This window comes from Cherax quadricarinatus, chromosome 44 (genome assembly GCF_038502225.1).
Source record: "Cherax quadricarinatus isolate ZL_2023a chromosome 44, ASM3850222v1, whole genome shotgun sequence".
Classification (NCBI taxonomy): domain Eukaryota; kingdom Metazoa; phylum Arthropoda; class Malacostraca; order Decapoda; family Parastacidae; genus Cherax; species Cherax quadricarinatus.
This window is the reverse complement of record NC_091335.1, coordinates 5,999,901-6,021,903: the sequence shown is the minus strand read 5'-3', so window position 1 is coordinate 6,021,903 and position 22,003 is coordinate 5,999,901. Positions and strand designations below refer to the sequence as shown.

At 38.7% G+C, this 22,003-nt stretch overlaps 1 protein-coding gene across 2 annotated transcripts in view; it reads right to left on the bottom strand.

Annotated features, from left to right (window-relative positions):
• Positions 1 to 802: 802 nt before the first annotated feature.
• The window catches only part of LOC128697504 (PRKC apoptosis WT1 regulator protein), a 30,581-nt gene continuing 9,380 nt past the window's right edge, over positions 803 to 22,003 (bottom strand). The window contains exons 4-7 of one of the 2 annotated variants that reach the window (XM_053789241.2): positions 16,179 to 16,275; positions 11,352 to 11,554; positions 5,993 to 6,185; positions 803 to 2,317 (exon numbers count right to left, since the gene is read on the bottom strand). In XM_053789241.2, coding sequence (XP_053645216.1) covers positions 2,123 to 2,317; positions 5,993 to 6,185; positions 11,352 to 11,554; positions 16,179 to 16,275 — 688 coding nt within the window. In that variant the 3' untranslated portion in view covers positions 803 to 2,122. Of the gene's footprint in view, positions 2,318 to 5,992; positions 6,186 to 11,351; positions 11,585 to 16,178; positions 16,276 to 22,003 lie in introns of both variants that reach the window. The other variant, XM_053789240.2, reaches the window with a different exon arrangement.

Here is a 22,003-nt window from a genome sequence, read left to right as displayed (position 1 = left end):
AAAAGAAAAATGAATAATGCATCAATGAAGTGCACACACAGACCGTACAATGTACCAACATCTATAAATTAATTACCAAAGGATTACTTATACTCTCCAAACACACAGTTTACCGAGAAGTGACTAACTGCTCAAAAACACACACACACACACACACACAAACCGAGAAGTGACTAACTGCTCAAAAACACACACACACACACACACACAAACACAAACAAAACACACACACACACACACACACACACACACACACACACACACACACACACACACACACACACACGCACACACAGGAGCTAAGACTCAACCCCTGCAACCACAAATAGGTAAGCGCACACACACACACACACACACACACACACACACACACACACACACACACAAACACACACAGGAAAGGTTAAGGGAAATCAGACTGATGACACTGGAGGACAGAAGGGTCAGGGGAGACATGATAACGACATACAAGATACTGCGGGGAATAGACAAGGTGGACAGAGATAGGATATTCCAGAGAGGGGACACAGGGACAAGGGGTCACAACTGGAAGCTGAAGACTCAGACGAGTCACAGGGACGTTAGGAAGTATTTCTTCAGTCAGAGTTGTCAGCAAGTGGAATAGCCTAGCAAGTGAAGTAGTGGAGGCAGGAACCATACATAGTTTTAAGAAGAGGTATGACAAAGCTCAGGAAGCAGAGAGAGAGAGGGCCCAGTAGAGATCAGTGAAGAGGCAGGGCCAGGAGCTGAGTCTCGACCCCTGCAACCACAATTAGGTGAGCGCACACACACAAACACACACTCACACACACACACACACACACACACACACACACACACACACACACACAAACACACAGTAACTGCAAATGCCTAAGTATCCATGTGCATATACAAAAATGTACACTACATGGTTTATAATTTTTTTTATAAAGGACCTGAAGCAACATGATCAGTAATAATCATTTGCTCATAACAACCAATTAATTTTTAACTGCTATAGAAGGGATACCAATATAACAGCTGCAATATTTAGCATAAAAATAAGCCTAATTGGAATCCCATCTATAACTAAACATATGTCCTAGTGTTTAAGAATAATGGCTATGGCTGACTACAATATAAAGACAGTGGAGATTCACACCAAGGCCCAATTCACAGGTTATATGTTTGCAGCTTATACCAAATATGTGAAAAGCAAAGACTTCCTTACATTAATTATAACAAAATTAGCAGATCACATGTAGTCAAGACATTGGTGCTGCTTATCTTACCACAGATACACAAGCCTAATAGGCAGTGAATAAAAACGTTCCTACACACAAATCAGGCATAGCGCAAAATGATTTTATATGTCATGAACATTGCACATTGGTAGCTATAAGGCTAAAGAGTAGCTGCTGAGCAATTTTATGGCCTAAATGACCTAAATAAAGAATTATATACGAGAACAGTTATACACAAAAAAGCTGAGTAGTCCACCAAGGATAACACTACAGTGAACTATCTAATGACTTACAATTATATAATTTACTAATTTATGGAACGAAGCCAAGCTTAATATACCAGTACTGTACTTCTATTTCCTGTAGAACTTTCGTTAAAATTAAAACCAAACTAATCGTGATACTAATACAAATTATCACATTAATTATCCACAATGGTTCCATGGAATATAATATGTACCTAAATATCTCAAAGGAAAGTAATCACTGCCAATCTTTATCCTAAGGAGACCTAGATATACAAGAGCTTGGGAACTACGTTTCCTTTCTTTCTGTGATGCCAAGATTACTTTAAGTATTTATTGTAATACCATACACTATTCGATTTTTTCTGCAGTATTTTACCCTCAAAAGATTGTGTTGTAAAAACATTGTTATGCAATGCCCATGCATAGGTTATATCTGTGGCAGCAGTGTGAACTACATGAAATTGTAGTGCACTCTCCTGGGCCATGAGTGGATGGTCTTAGCCTGCAGAACCCTGTAATACTCCATATATATTTCTACAAGACAACTCAAATTACATATTACTTAAGTACCAAATCACTGCCTTATTTGTGTAACAGCCAAAGAAACGGCATAAGTGCGTTTTGTTAGTAAACATTACAATGCAAGGACTACTTAGCAGTAAGAGAGGCCATGGCCCGTATTAGGGCAGTATTCTCCTGCCGTAGGTTAGAACGTTCAGTACATGCCTGAGTGAGCTCTCCAGTCAGTATAGACAGGCGAGACTCTAAGGAAGATATGCGACGATCACGCTCTTCCAGTAAGCCCAGCAAGCGTCTGTTTTCCTCTCGTGCACTCTCCAAAAGCTGTAATACAAAATTTAACTCATTAACAAAAAAATATTTCTTTTTTTTTTTTAACAAACCGGCTGCATTCCACCAAGGCAGGGTGGCCCAAAAAGAAAAACGAAAGTTTCTCTTTATAACTTTAGTAATGTGTACAGGAGAAGGGGTTAACAAAATTATTTACATGCAATAAATAATCCTCAAGCACTTGTATCCCCACATACTACTGTACTGTGCATACCAATGAGATACTGTAGCAAAATTTGATATGGTATAAAATTTGAAATATAAATCAATGAATGATTATGAATATTTTCTTTTTGTGGATTTTCTTTCTTTTTGGGTCGCCCTTCCTTGGTGGGAGACGACAGACGTGTTGATTTTTTTTTTCTAACAAGTTGGCAGTCTCCCACCAAGGCAGGGTGACCCAAAAAGAAAAAATCCCAAAAAAGAAAATACTTTCATCATCATTCAACACTTTCACCTCACTCATACATAATCACTGTTTTTGCAGAGGTGCCCAGAACACAACAGTTTAGAAGCATATATACGTATAAAGATACACAACATATCCCTCCAAACTGCCAATATCCCAAACCTCTCCTTTAAAGTGCAGGCACTGTACTTCCCATTTCCAGTACTCAAGTCCAGCTATATAAAAATAACCAGTTACCCTGAATCCCTTCACTAAATATTACCCTGCTCACACTCCAACAGCTCGTCAGGTCCCAAATACCATTCGTCTCCATTCACTCCTATCTAACACACTCACGCATGCTTGCTGGAAGTCCAAGCCCCTCACCCACAAAACCTCCTTTACCCACTCCCTCCAACCTTTTCGAGGACAACCCCTACCCTGCCTACCTTCCCCTACAGATTTATACACTCTCCATGTCATTCTACTTTGATCCATTCTCTCTAAATGATTAAACCACCTCAGCAGGAAAAGAGGGACTATAAATGTATTAATTCAAGGATTATGTGGAGTAAAATAAAGGCTGGATGTGAAAAGTGGGTTATAGTAAGCGTATATGCATCTGGAGAAGAGAGAAGTGTAGAGGAGAGAGAGAGATTTTGCGAAATGTTGAGTGAATGCGTTGGGAGTTTTGAACCAAGTGTGAGAGTAATGGTGGTTGGGAATTTCAATGCTGAAGTGGGCAAAAATGTTGTGGAGGGAGTAGTAAGTAAATTTGGGGTGCCAGGAGTAAATGAAAATGGGGAGCCTTTAATTGAGCTATGTGTAGAAAGAGGTTTGGTAATAAGTAATACATATTTTGTGAAGAAGAGGATAAATAAATATACAAGGTATGATGTAGCATGTAATGAAAGTAGTTTGTTAGATTATGTATTGGTGGATAAAAGGTTGATGGGTAGGCTTCAGGATATACACGTTTATAGAGGGGCAACTGATGTATCAGATCATTATTTAATTGTAGCTACAGTTAGAGTAAGAGGTAGATAGGAAAAGACGAAAATAGCAACAACAAGCAAGAGGGAGGTGAAAGTGTATCAACTAAGGGAGGAGGAAGTTCGGGTGAGATATAAGCAACTATTGGCAGAAAGGTGGGCTGGTGCAAGTATGAGTAGTGGGGGGTTGAAGAGGGTTGGAATAGTTTTAAAAATGCAGTATTAGAATGTGGGGCAGAAGTTTGTGGTTATAGGAGGGTGGGTGCAAGAGGAAAGACGAGCAATTGGTGGAATGATGAAGCAACGAGTTTGATAAAAGAGAAAAAGTTAGCTTATGAGAGGTTTTTACAAAGCAGAAGTGTTATAAGAAGAGTTGAGTATATGGAGAGTAAAGAAAAGGTGAAGAGAGTGGAAAAGAAGAGCAGACGATAGAGTGGGAGAGGCACTGTCAAGAAATTTTAATGAAAAGAAAAAATTTTGGAGCGAGTTAAACAATTTAAAAAATCCTAGGGAAGAAATGGATTTGTCAGTTAAAAACAGAGTAGGGAAGTTAGTAGATGGGGAGATGGAGGTTTTGGGTAGATTGTGAGAATATTTTGAGGAACTTTTAGATGTCGACGAAGAAAGGGAGGCGGTAATTTCATGCACTGGCTAGGGAGGTATACCATCTTTTAGGAGTGATGAAGAACAGGATGTGATTGTGGGGGAGATGCGTGAGGCATTACATAGAATGAAAGGGGGTAAAGCAGCTGGAACTGACGGGATCATGACAGAAATGTGACAGAAATTTTAAAAGCCGGGAGGATATAGTGTTGGAGTGGTTGGTATTTTTGTTTAATAAACGTATGAAAGAGATAAAGGCACCTAGGGATTGGCAGAGAGCATGTATAGTCCCTTTATATAAAGGGAAGGGGGACCAAAGAGATTGTAAAAATTATAGAGGAATAAGTTTACTGAGTCCTAGGTAGTAGGTTGGTAGACAGCAACCGCCCAGGGAGGTACTACCGTCCTGCTAAGTGAGTGTAAAACGAAAGCCTGTAATCGTTTTACATGATGGTAGGATTGCTGGTGTCCTTTTTTCTGTCTCATAAACATGCAAGATTTCAGGTACGTCTTGCTACTTCTACTTACACTTAGGTCACACTACACATACATGTACAAGCATATATATACACACCCCTTTGAGTTTTCTTCTATTTTCTTTCTAGTTCTTGTTTATTTCCTCTTACCTCCATGGGGAAGTGGAACAGAATTCTTCCTCCGTAAGCCATGCGTGTTGTAAGAGGTGACTAAAATGCCGGGAGCAAGGGGCTAGTAACCCCTTCTCCTGTATATATTACTAAATGTAAAAGGAGAAACTTTTGTTTTTCCTTTTGGGCCACCCCACTTCGGTGGGATACGGCCGGTGTGCTGAAAGAAAGAAGTTTACTGAGTACACCAGGAAAAGTGTATGGTAGGGTTATAACTGAAAGAATTAGAGGCAAGACAGAATGTAGGACTGCAGATGAGCAAGGAGGTTTTAGAGTGGGTAGGGGATGTGTAGATCAAATGTTTACATAGAAGCATATTGAACAGTATTTAGATAAAGGTAGGGAAGTTTTTATTGCATTTATGGATTTAGAAATGGCATGTGATAGAGTGGTTAGGGGAGCAATGTGGCAGATGTTGCAAGTATATGGAATAGGTGTTAAGTTACTAAATGCTGTAAAGAGGGTGAACTCATGATCAGCAATAAACAGTAAAGTACCCCTTGCATCATAGATAAGTGGCTTTACTTATGCATTTGTTAATCTTTGTTTACTATGAAACCTTGCCAACAGTAGTGTACAAAATATACTAGACAGTAATACATAGTAATCCTCTGCTTTATGAGCATTTGCTATATGAAAATTTACTTTCATGTGATGCTCCATGTCTACCACTCATTAACTGTAATTTGCAAAGAACAACGCTCCCTATTTTTTTTTTAACACGCTGATCAACTCAAACAGAGGTAGAGTGACCTGAAAAATAGAGACCCCCTCACCATTAATGCAATAATTGTCCTGCTAGAAGCGCACAGACATCGCAATTCAAATGATCCTCTGAATGACATCTCCATCCCTCCTTCAAGGTGGAGGCAGGCACTGTACTTCCCACCTCAAAGACTAAGGATCCCCTTATTGACAAATTAAGTGTTCACGACCCAAGATTAGAATACTCATGCCCTGAATGCAGCTACTGCACAAGGCAACCTTAGCCTTATGCAGTAGCTGCAGTATACTAACCCGTTACTATTACATAACCTACTTCATCTACACTTTCAGAGGTTGGTGTTGCAGGCCGACCATTTGATGGCTGACGAGTAGTCTGGAGAGTATTAGAGGGATGAATGCTTGTTATGGCTGAGGAAGCAGGTTGGACGAGAGATAGAGTGGAGTCGCTCATTGTCAGTGAGTCATAATCTTGGTTGTCTTCGTCATCTGCTTCTAGATCACTTGGACTGTAATAGTTTTGGAAAGCATTTTAAAATACACGACTTTTAAGCCAAGAAAATAATACAGCTTACAAAGGACTGTTATAATATATTACCTACTTCATTCTTTATAACACATGGAGAGCATCAACCTTACAACAAGTGACCAGAGATACCTAAAACAGAAGTAAGAAAAGGTAAAAGAAACTAATAGTAACATAAGTTTAGAGATTAATAAAATGAGATTGCAAATTAATATCAGTTAATGGAAGAGACAGAACAGTGATCTTGGCAGTAAGGAATGAGAAATATAAAACCTTGGATAGACAGATAAAAAAATAAAAGAATTCGCAGCAAATGAATTACAGTAGAAGGATTTAGTCTAAAGATGTACTGTACCTAATTAAAAAAAAAATATTCATGTGAAATGCTAAACCCATCTGGGTAACTCAGCGCAAGATATAGTGGAGGTTCACTCCATTTGTTTAGTGATGCATTTCTATTCAGTACACTTATTTCTCATAGTAGCAGAGATTATGTAAGTACTGTACAGGCAAATACAATGGAAGAACAAATGGACCATTAAAGAATAAATTTCTTAATGTTAATGGAATTCTAGGAATTTAAGACAAAATATTTTAAGCCCATTACTATCATGAAAAAGCAAAAATAAGAATAAAGAGAAAAAGCTTTTTTTTCATATGGTAATTGAACCAGGAATACCTGTGAACATAACAGTACATCAAACAAGGAATACCAAATAGGAGCCTCTGAAAATATAACCATTAAATGAAACAAAATATAAGTTACTGTAATTTACAAATATATGAGAATAGCCAGGGTGAACATAAAGTAATAAATAAATTTGTAAAGCTATTATAGACCTGTACATGGAAACAAATGGGTTATTCAACGACTATGGGGGCTAGGAAAAACACAGACCTAAATACTGCATGCTTAACAGAAACAGAGAAACGTATGTAATACACTATACAGTAAACCCTTCATTTCATGGACCCCCACTTAACAGACTTCAGAAATATTGAACTAAAACTGGTAACAGTGGACAATGTCTGCTGGTTGCAGAATTTTTCATTTGGAAGGTTTTCTGTACTAAAAAATCAAATAATCCAAATTTTATACAGTAAACTACTGATGATGTTTTGGTCTACCTTGAATCATGACAGTCACCTGATCTAGAATCCATGAACATGTAGCTTAATGTTCCAGTTACAGTATTATGACTTATGTACTAAATGAGTTAGCATTCAAACAATTAACTAGTATACAGAGGACACAGCAGCAAAAAAAAAAAAAAAAAAAAAAAAAAAAACCGAACCAAGTAAATAAAAATACAATGTACAGTACATTGTAATTTCTAGCTGCAGATATGGAAATCCAGGAAAACCTCCCATTTAACATTCACAATCAAACAACTAATCTATGAAAACAAGAATTTGTATGTTAACCCTTTCAGGGTTAACATACCCTGAAAGGGTATGTTAACCCTGAAAGGGTTAACACACCATACATACCGTAGATCTACGGCTTCACGTTGAGTGTCCAAACCGTAGATCTACGCCAAAATTCTAGCGCCGTCAAATTTAGCGCGAAAGCGCTCATAGGCCTACTTGTGAGAGAACGGGTCTGCGTGGTGGGTGTGTGCCATAAACAAAAAATCTAGGAGCCCGCATAGCATTGTGGGAACGCCGGCTCAGTTACCCTTGTTCACCATGCCTCGTCACAAGTCAGCTCTCACTCCCCGGAAAATTGGGACTCTCCTCTTCCTATCTGATAGTTCTGACACTGATGGAAGTGGAAATGAAGACGAATTCTATGGTTTTGATCAGTTAGAGACCGAAAGGAATGACCAGGATATCGATAATAGTGCAGAAAACCCTGACGATCCTCAACCTTCTACCTCTGGTGTGGGCACTTGTGACTCACGGTCGGTTGTGCCTCAACGCAAGGAAAACTAATATTTTCGCATGGCCAGGCCTCTGACTTCAGTAATGATGATGATAGTGACGTGGATTGTGATTTTATTGCGCTTGACAATCATTCGAGTAGTGATAGTGAGGAATCATATTCACCAGTGAAGTGTCGGTATGTTCGCCGCCGCATGCGCTCGGGTAGTGTACCCTATGCTGTGCCCAGGGGACGGAGTACATCCCGTGGCCCTACACCAGGTTTAGATAGTGATAGTGAGGATGATGTGGCTACACTTGGCATGGATAGACCACAGGCATCAGTAGATGGTGGTAGTGGTGATGGTAGTGGCACTGCCATGTGTGACTCACCAGCCCAGGCTGGGACCCACACTGCTGACTCGTCAGTTCAAGGACAAAGCAGAGCGTCAGCCACCAGCCCACCAGAACCACAACCACCTGCACAACCAGCCTATGATGTCCAGTATCCACCAGCAAACTGTATCTGGGATTGGCAGCAAAATCCCAATTTTGTTCCCAAGCCCCACCACTTTGATGACTCTCAAAGTGGAATTCTACCCACTTGTCCCCTTGGAACCACGGCCAATGAACTGGAATTCTTTGAATTATTCTTTGACCAGCCATTGATGGAAACTATTGTCAGGGAAAGTAATAAGTATTTTGAGTACACCATGGCAAATATGATCATATCACAACAGTCAAGACTACACAGGTGGAAAGAGATGACTGTTGCAGAAATGTATTTGCTTTTTGCAACAATAATGCTTATGCCTCATGTCTATAAGCATAATATAAAAGCATACTGGTCCACAGATCGGCTAATTTCTATCCCGGTCTTCAGTGAAATCATCCCAGCGAACAGGTTTATCTTAATGTTACGTATGTTGCACTTCTCTGACAAAACCAGGCCTGACAAAAGTGACAGGTTATACAAGATTAGAAATGTTTTCATGCATCTCAAACAAAAGTTCAGCATATACTTTTATCCATTCAAGTTCCTTGATGTTGGTGAGGGGCTCTTGATTTAGGGAATTGGATCTGTGCTCCAGTTCCCCGAATTAAGCCTGAATGCCTTCCACATCCCCCCCCCCAGGCGCTGTATAATCCTCCGGGTTTAGCGCTTCCCACTTGATTATAATAATTTATCCATTCAAGAATCTTGTATGTAAAGTAAAAGGACACAAGTGCAACTAATGTAACATTTATTGTGGCAACGTTTTGCTCTCCAGAAAGCTCCTGGAGAGCGAAACGTTGCCACAATAAATGTCACATTAGTTGCACTTGTGTCCTTTTACTTTACATATTGTCGGTAATTCTACCAACTTCATTTCAAGAATCTTGTAATTGACAAGTCTTTGATTTTGTTCAAAGGTAGACTGTCATTCAAGCAGTATATACCGAGCAAGAGGAAACGCTTTGGTATAAAACTGTTTGTACCCTGTGACTGTGACAGTGGCCTGGTGTTGGATATTATTGTATACACGGGAAGTAAAACATTGAAAGATACCAAGATGTTATTGGGTATCTTGGGTGACGTAGTGAGAAACATGATGGCACCTTATCTTGCTAAGGGGCATACATTATATACCGATAACTGGTACACAAGCCCATTACTCAGTGATTTCATGCGAGTGAACAAGACAGATGTGTGTGGCACAGTGCGTTCTAATCGTAAACATATGCCCAGGCTCAACGCAGGTGCTCATGGTGATGACGTGCAGGTGTTTACTGCCAATGACATCATGGCATTATGGTGGCATGACAAACGAGATATCACATTGTTGACAACCATTCACTGTAATGAAATGCAAGACAGTGGCAAAGTTGATCGAGTGACTAATGAACGTATTCGAAAACCAGTGACAGTGATTGATTATACACAAAACATGCGCTTGGTTGACAAATGTGACATGAAGATTGGTTTTGTTGATTGTGTTCATAAGAGTTACAAGTGGTACACGAAACTTTTCTTCCATCTCATGGACATTTCAATGCTCAATGCATATAATATGTACCACATAAAGACTGGCAACAGACCACCGTATGGTGAATTTTGTTTGTCTGTTGTCAGACAACTCATAATGAAGAACCAGGTAAGAACACCTGCTATACAACAAGGTCCTTGAATTACTCAGGATATACCCAAGCGTTTGAGGAGGGAAGGTGATCATTTCATAATACAGCTTCCTTCAACTCAGAAGAAATTTGCTCAGAAGAGATGCATCGTCTGTGCACAAACAAAACGACGGCAACAAAGACGCAAAGACACTCTGTTTAAGTGTGAGGAATGTAAGGTGCCTCTGTGCATGGTGCCTTGTTTCAAGGAGTTCCACAAGCTCCAGCAGTTCTAAAACCATGTCCAGTGATTGTAAATATGTAAATATATGATAGAACATTAGTATTATACAAGATTTGTGCATGTTTATTGTAATAAACAACAGTGGTAAACAATAATATGATAATAACTTTAGTGCGGTTATTGTGTTCAATACAGTGAGTTTATATATATACATTATATACAGTATTGGTCTCTCAGGCCCCAAATGTTAGTAGGAAAAGAAAAAAATTGGAAAAGAAAAGAAAAAACTATAAAAACCGCTAAATAAAGTAATGCGCGTATGTGGAATTCGTCGATGTTGCCGCCACCACATCATTTTGGACAAACTTTTTGGCACTATATCTCGGTAAGTACTGATCAGAAATTTTTTTTTTGTCTTATTACCTTCACAAAAATATGCTCTTTAATTCTGTAAGAAAAAATAATTTTTTTTTTTCAAAATTTCTTGGACACTGGAGCACCACTTCAGATTTTGGCCTTGGACCCTGAAGGGGTTAAATAAGGGATGACTAAATCATAAAGAATTATTACTGAAGCTGACAAAGATAATCCAAAAATCATGTAGTGGAGAAGTATTTACGTAGATGCTCGTAATAAGCGAGTAGGTCATCACACAATTAAGACCACCATCTTGTGATTTTTTCTAACAAATTAATAACAATTTATACATCCTTTATACTACAATGAAACGCACACTTGAACACGCACAAAAACACCAGGAGCCGAGACTCGACCCATGCAACCACATATAGGAGAGCGTGCACACATGTGCACACACACACAAGCGCACACATGTGCACGTGCACACACGCACACGCATACACGCATGCACACACACACACACGCACACATGCACAAAGCTGTTTCACTGTTTGACATTCTATAAACTACAAGTTTGTAACAAACCTTTTATTTCTATGACTTGTAAATGATTTCTTGTGCTTATGGTCAGCCATGACTGCAGGACCAGGAGCAGAAGAGTGATGATAGTCACCAGATCCTGTAACATTTCTCTCCTTCTCTGGGTGCTCATTGTAGTGTGTGTTGCGGCGTGTCTCAGCTGTCATGGACAATAGCTCTTCATCCTCACCAGTGCTGCCGCCTGTAGACTGTGGGCGCAAATAGCCTCTCTTCAAAAACTGATGTAAATAAGCATGCAAATAAGTACTTTAAATTTTTGAATGCAATATTACATAAATATTATAAAAAACTCCTGTTATTTCACACTAAAGATTGCTTAGTATAAATAACTAATGTTCTTTCACAACAAGACATTGTTAGTAATATGTTCAAGCAATAGTGGTTAACCATCTTGCCTTTATATTATGTTAAAAAAGGCAACTGCAATAGATAAATACATATAAAAGGCCTGAAAACAATCCTTTTTAACACTTCAGGGACACAAAGTGTTTAAAAAATCAATAGGTTTACATTTAAAATCACGAAATGTAAGTTACCAGGTTTTATGCAAAATATACTAGAAAAAATATATCTTTCTTTACTTAATGCATTTTTCTATCATGTAAAAGGGGGTGGCAAGCCAAATTTTCACGAGACTTATCTTGATACAGCTCAGTGTTCCTCCAAACTGACAATGCTCTCTCTCTCTTTACATAGCTCTGAGCACTTCCACACTTTCATCCTTCTCTCTTTTATCAAATCCTTCTACTTGATTTTGGACTTTCATTTCTTGCATCTACCTTGCTAGTCCAAATTATAAACTTGTCATTATCCATTGCTTCCAGCTGTCCACTATTATTATGCTCCATTATATTTGTCCACAACTACCGTAACTATTTCTCATTCTTCTCACATCCACATTTCTTATATAAATACATACTTCCATCTCTACCTTAAAGCAAGGTAGCCCTACCAGTACTCCCTATGTTGGCCATGTTTTTAAATATAACATTTAGGTAGGACTTGGGTTTGTGTCTTAACTATTGTTAAGAACACTGGTTGAAGGTTTCATTTTTAAAAGTGCCTAGAAAATAAATATTCATCTGCACTGTTTAAGCCTAAGGCACATGCTGAGTGTTCCCCATCCTGCTTGATCTTGAATTTCATAAGCTTTATCAGAAAAATGTGCTTTTGTAATAAAATATCCTTCAAAACAGGTAGCACATTTAGAGTGCATAAAAAAAGGTTAAACTGTGGCTCTCACACCAATAACTCCAGCTAAAAATCTTGTAGTTTCCTCAACTGCACTCTCTATTAGACTGATAACAGGCATGAATGATAGCCTGCAAATCACTTTAGAAACTCAAGAATTTTTTTTCTTCAATTATTTCCATGAAACTCAAAAATTCTGAAGTGCTATCCTGCCAGCAAATAATTGCAAAAAAGAAAAGTGGGTGAGATTGTTGTTGAGACCCAGTAAACAGGTGCAGTTTCTCGTGCAATGCTTCAATGTGTTCCCACCAGCTGGGAAACAACCTGCTCCTCACCTTGCAAACTGAGATGAAATATGTTCGGGTAAGCAGTCATGTCTGTCTGGAATCCAAAAACAAGATGAAGGGTACAATTCCATGTACGTTGAAATTCACTGTAGCGAAAATTTTAAAATTATGCGAAGGATAGTTAACTGTTCTCCAAAACACAAAAGAAAATAAAACCCTCATATATGCAAAATTAAATTATAATTAAATATAATAACGATGTAGTACTAGTGGAATATGACTATTAATTTTTACATAAATTTGAACAAATTAACAGATTGGAAAAACTACCTGATTAGTCAATATGATAGAAAGCAGAGTTTTATTCTAACCATGAATAATTACCTTATTCACTCAGGAAAGGTGGGTAAAAAACTAAGGAACCGTGAACACATTATCCGATTTTAAATAAACACAGATTCAAAGCAAAGCTCCAAGAATCTTAGCAGGAGAGCAGCAAAATTTGAGGTGTGTCAAGATATCAGTAACGTCAAATGAAATGAACTACTAGATAGAGCAATGCAGAGGAAATGTCGAATAAACTAAGCTAAATTCTAAATTCTGAATGAGACAGCATACAGCACCAGGAAAGACAAGATTGAACGACAAGACAAATACTTCAGAGAATGGGCAAAAAAAAAAAAAAAAAAAAAAAAATATGAAAATTTTGAAGCATGAAAAACTACATTCTGTGGATCACTTTCATTACTTCAACAGCCACCTGTTAGGTGGAGTCAGGGATGCTGGTATCTTGAAAATAATTGCATCAAGAATTCAGTAGGAAATATCCTTCAGGAGTGGTATCAAGATTACCAGAAGACCTAACTTGTCAAATGTTCCTAGGAGTGGTATTAAAAGACAGAAGACTTAACCTGTCAAATTCCCTGATATTTAATAATCTTCACAAAATGAGGATAATTTGAGATAAATTTTTCTTTTTTTTTTATTTGTACCACGAGTACTGTACGCAAACTGAGCAATTCAGTATGGAATTCCCTTAGTTTTAAATTTTCTTGCATTCTACTACAAATAAGAGATAAAAGACAAAACTTTAATTTAACCCCCCAAAATTGTTAAAAAACAATTTAACAGTGTATAAATAAGGTAACTAATGAGTAAAAAAAAGAAGTCAGCTGCAGAGTTTACAGGGAAGTTCTCAGAACCAACTGATTATAAAATTTAAATACGTACAGTACAGTAGACCGTTATATTACATGGTTTTATTTGGCACATTTTGGTTATTGCACTATTGAAAAATTGTGGCACAATTTTATACAACACTTCGTAAAATTAACTTAACATGGCTTGGTTTACGGGAGGGGAAAAATCTGGAGCGTCGCCCGCAGGGTACTTCCCCAACACAGCTAGGATGAAGCTGTGCTTATTTTGTGTCTGGATTCAGTTTAGATCTTTTAATTGCCATATCTTGTATCTGCCAAGCAATCACGGTACCCAGTAGGCATACAAGTGTTGCTGAAAACGGCAAGAAAAGGTTTAAGTGTTTAAGTCTAGGAGTTATGAAGAAAATCGAGATACCAGACAAGCTTAAGAGTGGTTCAGTTGTGGTGGATATAGTGTGGGTGTCAGTTTGTACAATTAAAAAGAATGAGGTGAATATACAAGCTTGTGTAATAAATATCCCAGGATGTCATCTCATGCATTTAGATCACAACAATAAAACTGAAAATTTGTTGCTCGAGTGGATCGAACAAAAAACAAAGAAAGGTGCACTACTTAATTTCATCTTAATCAGGGAAAAGGACTTATAGTTGTTTAAAGCAGTGTGTGATAAGGAAGGCCTGAAAAAGTGCATGTTTAACACAGGCTGGTCCCACAACTTTAAGTTGCATAATAAGTTACATAATATTAAGTTTTCTGGTGAAAGTACTTCAGCTGATCATACAGCAGCAAGTAATTTTCCTGCTGAATTGCAGGATATTATTTCTGAGGGTGGCTATGAGCCACATCAAGTGTTTAATGCTGACAAGTATTTTCTGAAAGAAAATGCCAACAAGAACTTATATCAGTCAGCAAAAGAAAAGTGCACTGGGTTTCAAGATAGCAAATGATTGCTTCACCTTAATCCCTTGCGGTAATGCGTCAGGTGATTTCAAGTGTAAGCCCATGGTTATTTACCACTCTAAGAATCCTCACGCTTTGAAAGGTGTAGATAAAAACACCTTACCAGTAATTTGGAGGTCAAACCAGTCACTGGTTTTCCTGTGCTTGAGTCAGGTTCAGGAAATTGTTCAGCTGGCAAAGAGATTACCAGGTGATGGTTTTGCAGATATGAATGAACATGTGAATGAGCTCTTAGATGATTATGATGATGATAATAAAGACAGGAGTCCAGAGGAAATGTTGGCAGAGCTTGATGCACAGATACAAGGAAACCTGAAGAAAAACAGTTAACACTGCAGCAGATATGTGAGCAGTTCCATGTTGGTGCTGAACTAACAGACTTTTTCAATGAAAAGGACCCTGGCAAATCTAGAAGCAGTACTTTGAAACAGGGTCTAGACCATATGATGATGCCTTTCCATCAGCTGTATAATATACTGCAGGGTATAAGAGCCCAGAGATCCATTACAGAATTTATGCACACTCTAATATAACCATCGACTTTAGTACCAGAACCTCTACCATCCACTTCTGCTGACAACCAACAACCATTCACCTCAGCCCAGTAGGGCCAAACCATGCATCTCCACTCTCTTCACAATCATCCACAAACACCAGTAACCACAATTAAAGGTAAGAAATACTATTATTTCTGTTGCATTTGTAGTCTTAAGCAGTAAAAATATAATATATCATGACAATGAACTATAATTACATATTCACTTTTATTTTTGTAAGATCTGTTGGTCTACAAAAAAGTTTAGTTTTTTGGGGGCTCCCTATTTTTCCCAAAAGTTCTTCAGTTTATCTAACACGGTTTTACCTAACATGGCGTTTTCAAGAATGTAACTACCATGTAATATAACAGTCTACTGTATATTAATATTAAAATATAAAACATGAAGTTCTATGGTGAAGAATACCTACACATAAGAGACATTAATTATACCAAGTACTGTATACAGACAATTGTTCAATTATTGCACTGCAACAACTGAGGAGAAAGGTAACCATGCCACTAAATGGAACCCCAAACAAAGCTTATTTCTGCAAATGGAAAGACATACTTCCATTCAGTGATTCATACACATTCATGCATATGAATTAATGTTCACACACACACACACACACACACATACACAAAATAAATCTAAGTGTGGCATTGTTTTCTTACCTCTGTAGAGGGAAGGTGAACAACACCGGTGCTTCGTCTCTTCTCGCGCAGTTTTCGTCGATCTCTCTGCTGCTTTCCTTTGTTGGTGTGGTTAGGTCTATCGAGTGGTAGAGAAGCGAAACTGTACATCGTGCGCTGACAATTTTGTTTTACATGCACTGACGTTAAAATTATGTTTATTAAATGAAAAACAATTCATCAACAGACTAAAATGTAAAAATAAAAAATAAACATTAGAAAGACGTAGTAATTACTGTAGTATAGCTCAATATTATACAGGTTCTTTTGTAAATCACTTTTTATAAGGACAAATAATACTGTACTAGTTGCTATATAAACAAGTCAGTTTGATAATACTACAAGCATTCCAATTTTCTTATCAGACACTTTATCCTGAAGACTTAAAAAAATATTTTAAATCAATGGTTTGTAAATTGATAAGTAGATGAATAAAACATATGCAACATTTGGGTGTCTTTATGGTGGAGTATATGGTATGTATACATGTGTGTGTGTAAATATGGGAAGTACATTGCCTGCATTTTGAAGTAGTAGTTTGGGATATTGACTGTTTGGAGTGACACCCAAACTGTTGTATCTGAGTGCCTCTGCAAAGACAGTGATTGTGTGTGAATGATGGTGAAAGTGTTTCTTTCTTTTTTGGATCATATATACACATTTTTAAAATACATTATATATTTTTTTAACATTATATATTTTAACATTAGATATATGACTGTGAAACAGAAACCTGTAACTGTTTTGCATGATGGTAGGATTGCTGGTTTCTTTTTCTGTCTCATAAACACGCTAGATAACAGGGATATCTTGCTACTCCTACTTACACTTTGGTCACACTTCACAGACACGCACATGCATATATATATACATACATCTAGGTTTTTCTCCTTTTTCTAAATAGCTCTTGTTCTTCCTTATTTCTTCTATTGTCCATGGGGAAGTGGAAAAGAATCTTTCCTCCGTAAGCCATGCGTGTCGTATGAGGCGACTAAAATGCCGGGAGCAATGGGCTAGTAACCCCTTCTCCTGTAGACATTTACTAAAAAAGAGAAGAAAAACTTTATAAAACTGGGATGCTTGAATGTGCGTGGATGTAGTGCGGATGACAAGAAACAGATGATTGCTGATGTTATGAATGAAAAGAAGTTGGATGTCCTGGCCCTAAGCGAAACAAAGCTGAAGGGGGTAGGGGAGTTTCGGTGGGGGGAAATAAATGGGATTAAATCTGGAGTATCTGAGAGAGTTAGAGCAAAGGAAGGGGTAGCAGTAATGTTGAAGGATCAGTTATGGAAGGAGAAAAGAGAATATGAATGTGTAAATTCAAGAATTATGTGGATTAAAGTAAAGGTTGGATGCGAAAAGTGGGTCATAATAAGCGTGTATACACCTGGAGAAGAGAGGAATGAAGAGGAGAGAGAGAGATTTTGGGAGATGTTAAGTGAATGTATAGAAGCCTTTGAACCAAGTGAGAGAGTCATTGTGGTAGGGGATCTGAATGCTAAAGTAGGAGAAACTTTTAGAGAGGGTGTGGTAGGTAAGTTTGGGGTGCCAGGTGTAAATGATAATGAGAGCCCTTTGATTGAACTTTGTATAGAAAGGGGTTTAGTTATAGGTAATACATATTTTAAGAAAAAGAGGATAAATAAGTATACAAGATATGATGTAGGGCAAAATGACAGTAGTTTGTTGGATTATGTATTGGTAGGTAAAAGACTGTTGAGTAGACTTTAGGATGTACATGTTTATAGAGGGGCCACAGATATATCAGATCACTTTCTAGTTGTAGCTACACTGAGAGTAAAAGGTAGATGGGATACAAGGAGAATAGAAGCATCAGGGAAGAGAGAGGTGAAGGTTTATAAACTAAAAGAGGAGGCAGTTAGGGTAAGATATAAACAGCTATTGGAGGATAGATGGGTTAATGAGAGCATAGGAAATGGGGTCGAAGAGGTATGGGGTAGATTTAAAAATGTAGTGTTAGAGTGTTCAGCAGAAGTTTGTGGTTACAGGAAAGTGGGTGAGGGAGGGAAGAGGAGCGATTGGTGGAATGATGATGTAAAGAGAGTAGTAAGGGAGAAAAAGTTAGCATATGAGAAGTTCTTACAAAGTAGAAGTGATGCAAGGAGGGAAGAGTATATGGAGAAAAAGAGAGAGGTTAAGAGAGTGGTGAAGCAATGTAAAAAGAGAGCAAATGAGAGAGTGGGTGAGATGTTATCAACAAATTTTGTTGAAAATTAGAAAAAGTTTTGGAGTGAGATTAACAAGTTAAGGAAGCCTAGAGAACAGATGGATTTGTCAGTTAAAAATAGGAGAGGAGAGTTATTAAATGGAGAGTTGGAGGTATTGGGAAGATGGAGGGAATATTTTGAGGAATTGTTAAATGTTGATGAAGATAGGGAAGCTGTGATTTCGTGTATAGGGCAAGGAGGAATAACATCTTGTAGGAGTGAGGAAGAGCCAGTTGCGAGTGTGGGGGAAGTTCGTGAGGCAGTAGGTAAAATGAAAGGGGGTAAGGCAGCCGGGATTGATGGGATAAAGATGGAAATGTTAAAAGCAGGTGGGGATATAGTTTTGGAGTGGTTGGTGCAATTATTTAATAAATGTATGGAAGAGGGTAAGGTACCTAAGGATTGGCAGAGAGCATGCATAGTTCCTTTGTATAAAGGCAAAGGGGACAAAAGAGAGTGCAAAAATTATAGGGGGATAAGTCTGTTGAGTATACAGTGGACCCCCGCATAGCGGACGCCTTGCATAGCGGACAATCCGCATAGCGGACGCTTTGTTCGCTAAAATTTTGCCCCGCATAGTGGACAAAAATCCGCTCAGCGGCCTTCGTCCGAGACGCGTCCAATGTGCGCCCTCAGCCAGCCTCACATGTGCCGCCTGTGCCATTGTTTACCAGCCAGCCTCCGCGGTAACATTCAAGCATACACTCGGAATATTTCGTATTATTACAGTGTTTTCGGTGGTGTTTCTGGAAAATAAGTGACCATGGGCCCCAAGAAAGCTTCTAGTTCCAACCCTACAGCAATAAGGGTTAGGATTCCTATTGAAATAAAGAAAGAGATCATTGATAAGTATGAAAGTGGAGTACGTATCACCGACCTGGTCAGGTTGTACAAGAAACCAAAATCAACCATCTCTTCTATTGTGGGCAAGAAAACGGCAATCAAGGAAGCTGTTGTTGCCAAAGGTTTAACTGTGTTTTCGAAACAAAGATCGCAAGTGATGGAAGATGTTGAGAGACTCTTATTGGTGTGGATAAATGAAAAACAGCTAGCAGGAGATAGCGTCTCTCAAGCGATCATATGTGAAAAGGCTAGGAAGTTGCATGACGATTTAATTAAAAAAATGCCTGCAACTAGTGATGATGTGAGTGAATTTAAGGCCAGCAAAGGTTGGTTTGAGAGATTTAAGAAGCGTAGTGGCATCCATAGTGTGATACGGCATGGTGAGGCTGCCAGTTCGGACCACAAAGCGGCTGAAAAATATGTGCAGGAATTCAAGGAGTACATAGAAACTGAAGGACTGAAACCTGAACAAGTGTTTAATTGTGATGAAACAGGCCTGTTCTGGAAGAAAATGCCAAGCAGGACCTACATTACTCAGGAGGAAAAGGCACTCCCAGGACATAAGCCTATGAAAGACAGGCTTACTTTGTTGATGTGTGCCAATGCTAGTGGTGATTGCAAAGTTAAGCCTTTATTAGTGTATCACTCTGAAACTCCCAGAGCGTTCAGGCAAAAGAATGTCCTCAAGGATAATTTGTGTGTGCTGTGGAGGGCAAACAGTAAGGCATGGGTCACTAGGGAATTTTTCTATAACTGGTTACACCATGCATTTGCCCCCAATGTGAAAGATTACCTAACTGAAAAGAAATTAGACCTTAAGTGCCTCCTGGTGTTAGACAATGCCCCTGGTCATCCTACAGACGTGGCAGAGCGACTTTATGGGGACATGAGCTTCATTAAGGTGAAGTTTTTGCCTCCTAATACCACTCCTCTCCTGCAGCCCATGGACCAGCAGGTCATTTCCAACTTCAAGAAACTGTACACAAAAGCTCTGTTTCAAAAGTGCTTTGAAGTGACCACAGACACTCGATTGACTCTAAAAGAGTTTTGGAAGGATCACTTTAATATCCTCAATTGTGTAAACCTTATAGGTAAGGCTTGGGAGGGAGTGACTAAGAGAACCTTGAACTCTGCTTGGAAGAAACTGTGGCCAGAATGTGTAGACAAAAGGGATTTTGAAGGGTTTCAGGCTAACCCTGAGAGGAGTATACCAGTTGAGGAATCAATTGTGGAATTGGGGAAGTCCTTGGGGTTGGAGGTTAGTGGGGAGGATGTGGAAGAGTTGGTGGAGGAGGACAATGAAGAACTAACCACTGATGAGCTGATAGATCAACTTCAAGAGCAAGAGGCCAGACCTGGGGAAACTGGTTCAAAGGAGGGGAGAGAGAAATTGAAGGAATTGCCTACTTCAAAGATTAAGGAAATGTGTGCAAAATGGCTTGAAGTGCAAACCTTTTTTGATGAAAATCACCCTCACACAGCTATTGCAAGCCGTGCTGGTGACTGTTACAATGACAGTGTTGTGAACCACTTTAGACAAATCATAAAGGAACGAGAGGTACAGGCCACTATGGACAGATATGTTGTGCGAAAGAAGTCCAGTGACTCTGAAGCTGGTCCTAGTGGCATTAAAAGAAGAAGGGAAGTAACCCCAGAAAAGGACTTGCTACCTCAAGTCCTAATGGAAGGGGATTCCCCTTCTAAACACTAACACTCTCTCTCCCCTCCTCCCATCCCATCAATCATCACCAGATCTTCAATAAAAGTAAGTGTCATGTAATTGTGCATGCCTTTTTCAGTTTGTGTGTACTAAAATTAACATTTTTTTGTGGTAAAAAAAATTTTTTTTCATACTTTTGGGTGTCTTGCACGGATTAATTTTATTTCCATTATTTCTTATGGGGAAAATTCATTCGCATAGCGAACATTTCGCATAACAGCCAGCCCTCTTGCACGGATTAAGGTCGCTATGCGGGGGTCCACTGTATTTGGTAAAGTGTATGGTAGAGTTATTATTGAAAGAATTAAGAGTAAGACGGAGAATAGGATAGCAGATGAACAAGGAGGCTTTAGGAAAGGTAGGGGGTGTGTGGACCAGGTGTTTACAGTGAAACATACAAGTGAACAGTATTTAGATAAGGCTAAAGAGGTCTTTGTGGCATTTATGGATTTGGAAAAGGCGTATGACAGGGTGGATAGGGGGGCAATGTGGCAGATGTTGCAGGTGTATGGTGTAGGAGGTAGGTGACTGAAAGCAGTGAAGAGTTTTTACGAGGATAGTGAGGCTCAAGTTAGCAGTGAAGAGTTTTTACGAGGATAGTGAGGTTCAAGTTAGAGTATGTAGGAAAGAGGGAAATTATTTCCCAGTAAAAGTAGGCTTTAGACAAGGATGTGTGATGTCACCGTGGTTGTTTAATATATTTATAGATGGGGTTGTAAGAGAAGTAAATGCGAGAGTCTTGGCAAGAGGTGTGGAGTTAAAAGATAAAGAATCACACAAAGTGGGAGTTGTCACAGTTGCTCTTTGCTGATGACACGGTGCTCTTGGGAGATTCTGAAGAGAAGTTGCAGAGATTGGTGGATGAATTTGGTAGGGTGTGCAAAAGAAGAAAATTAAAAGTGAATACAGGAAAGAGTAAGGTTATGAGGATAAAAAGATTAGGTGATGAAAGATTGGATATCAGATTGAAGGGAGAGAGTATGGAGGAGGTGAATGTATTCAGATATTTGGGA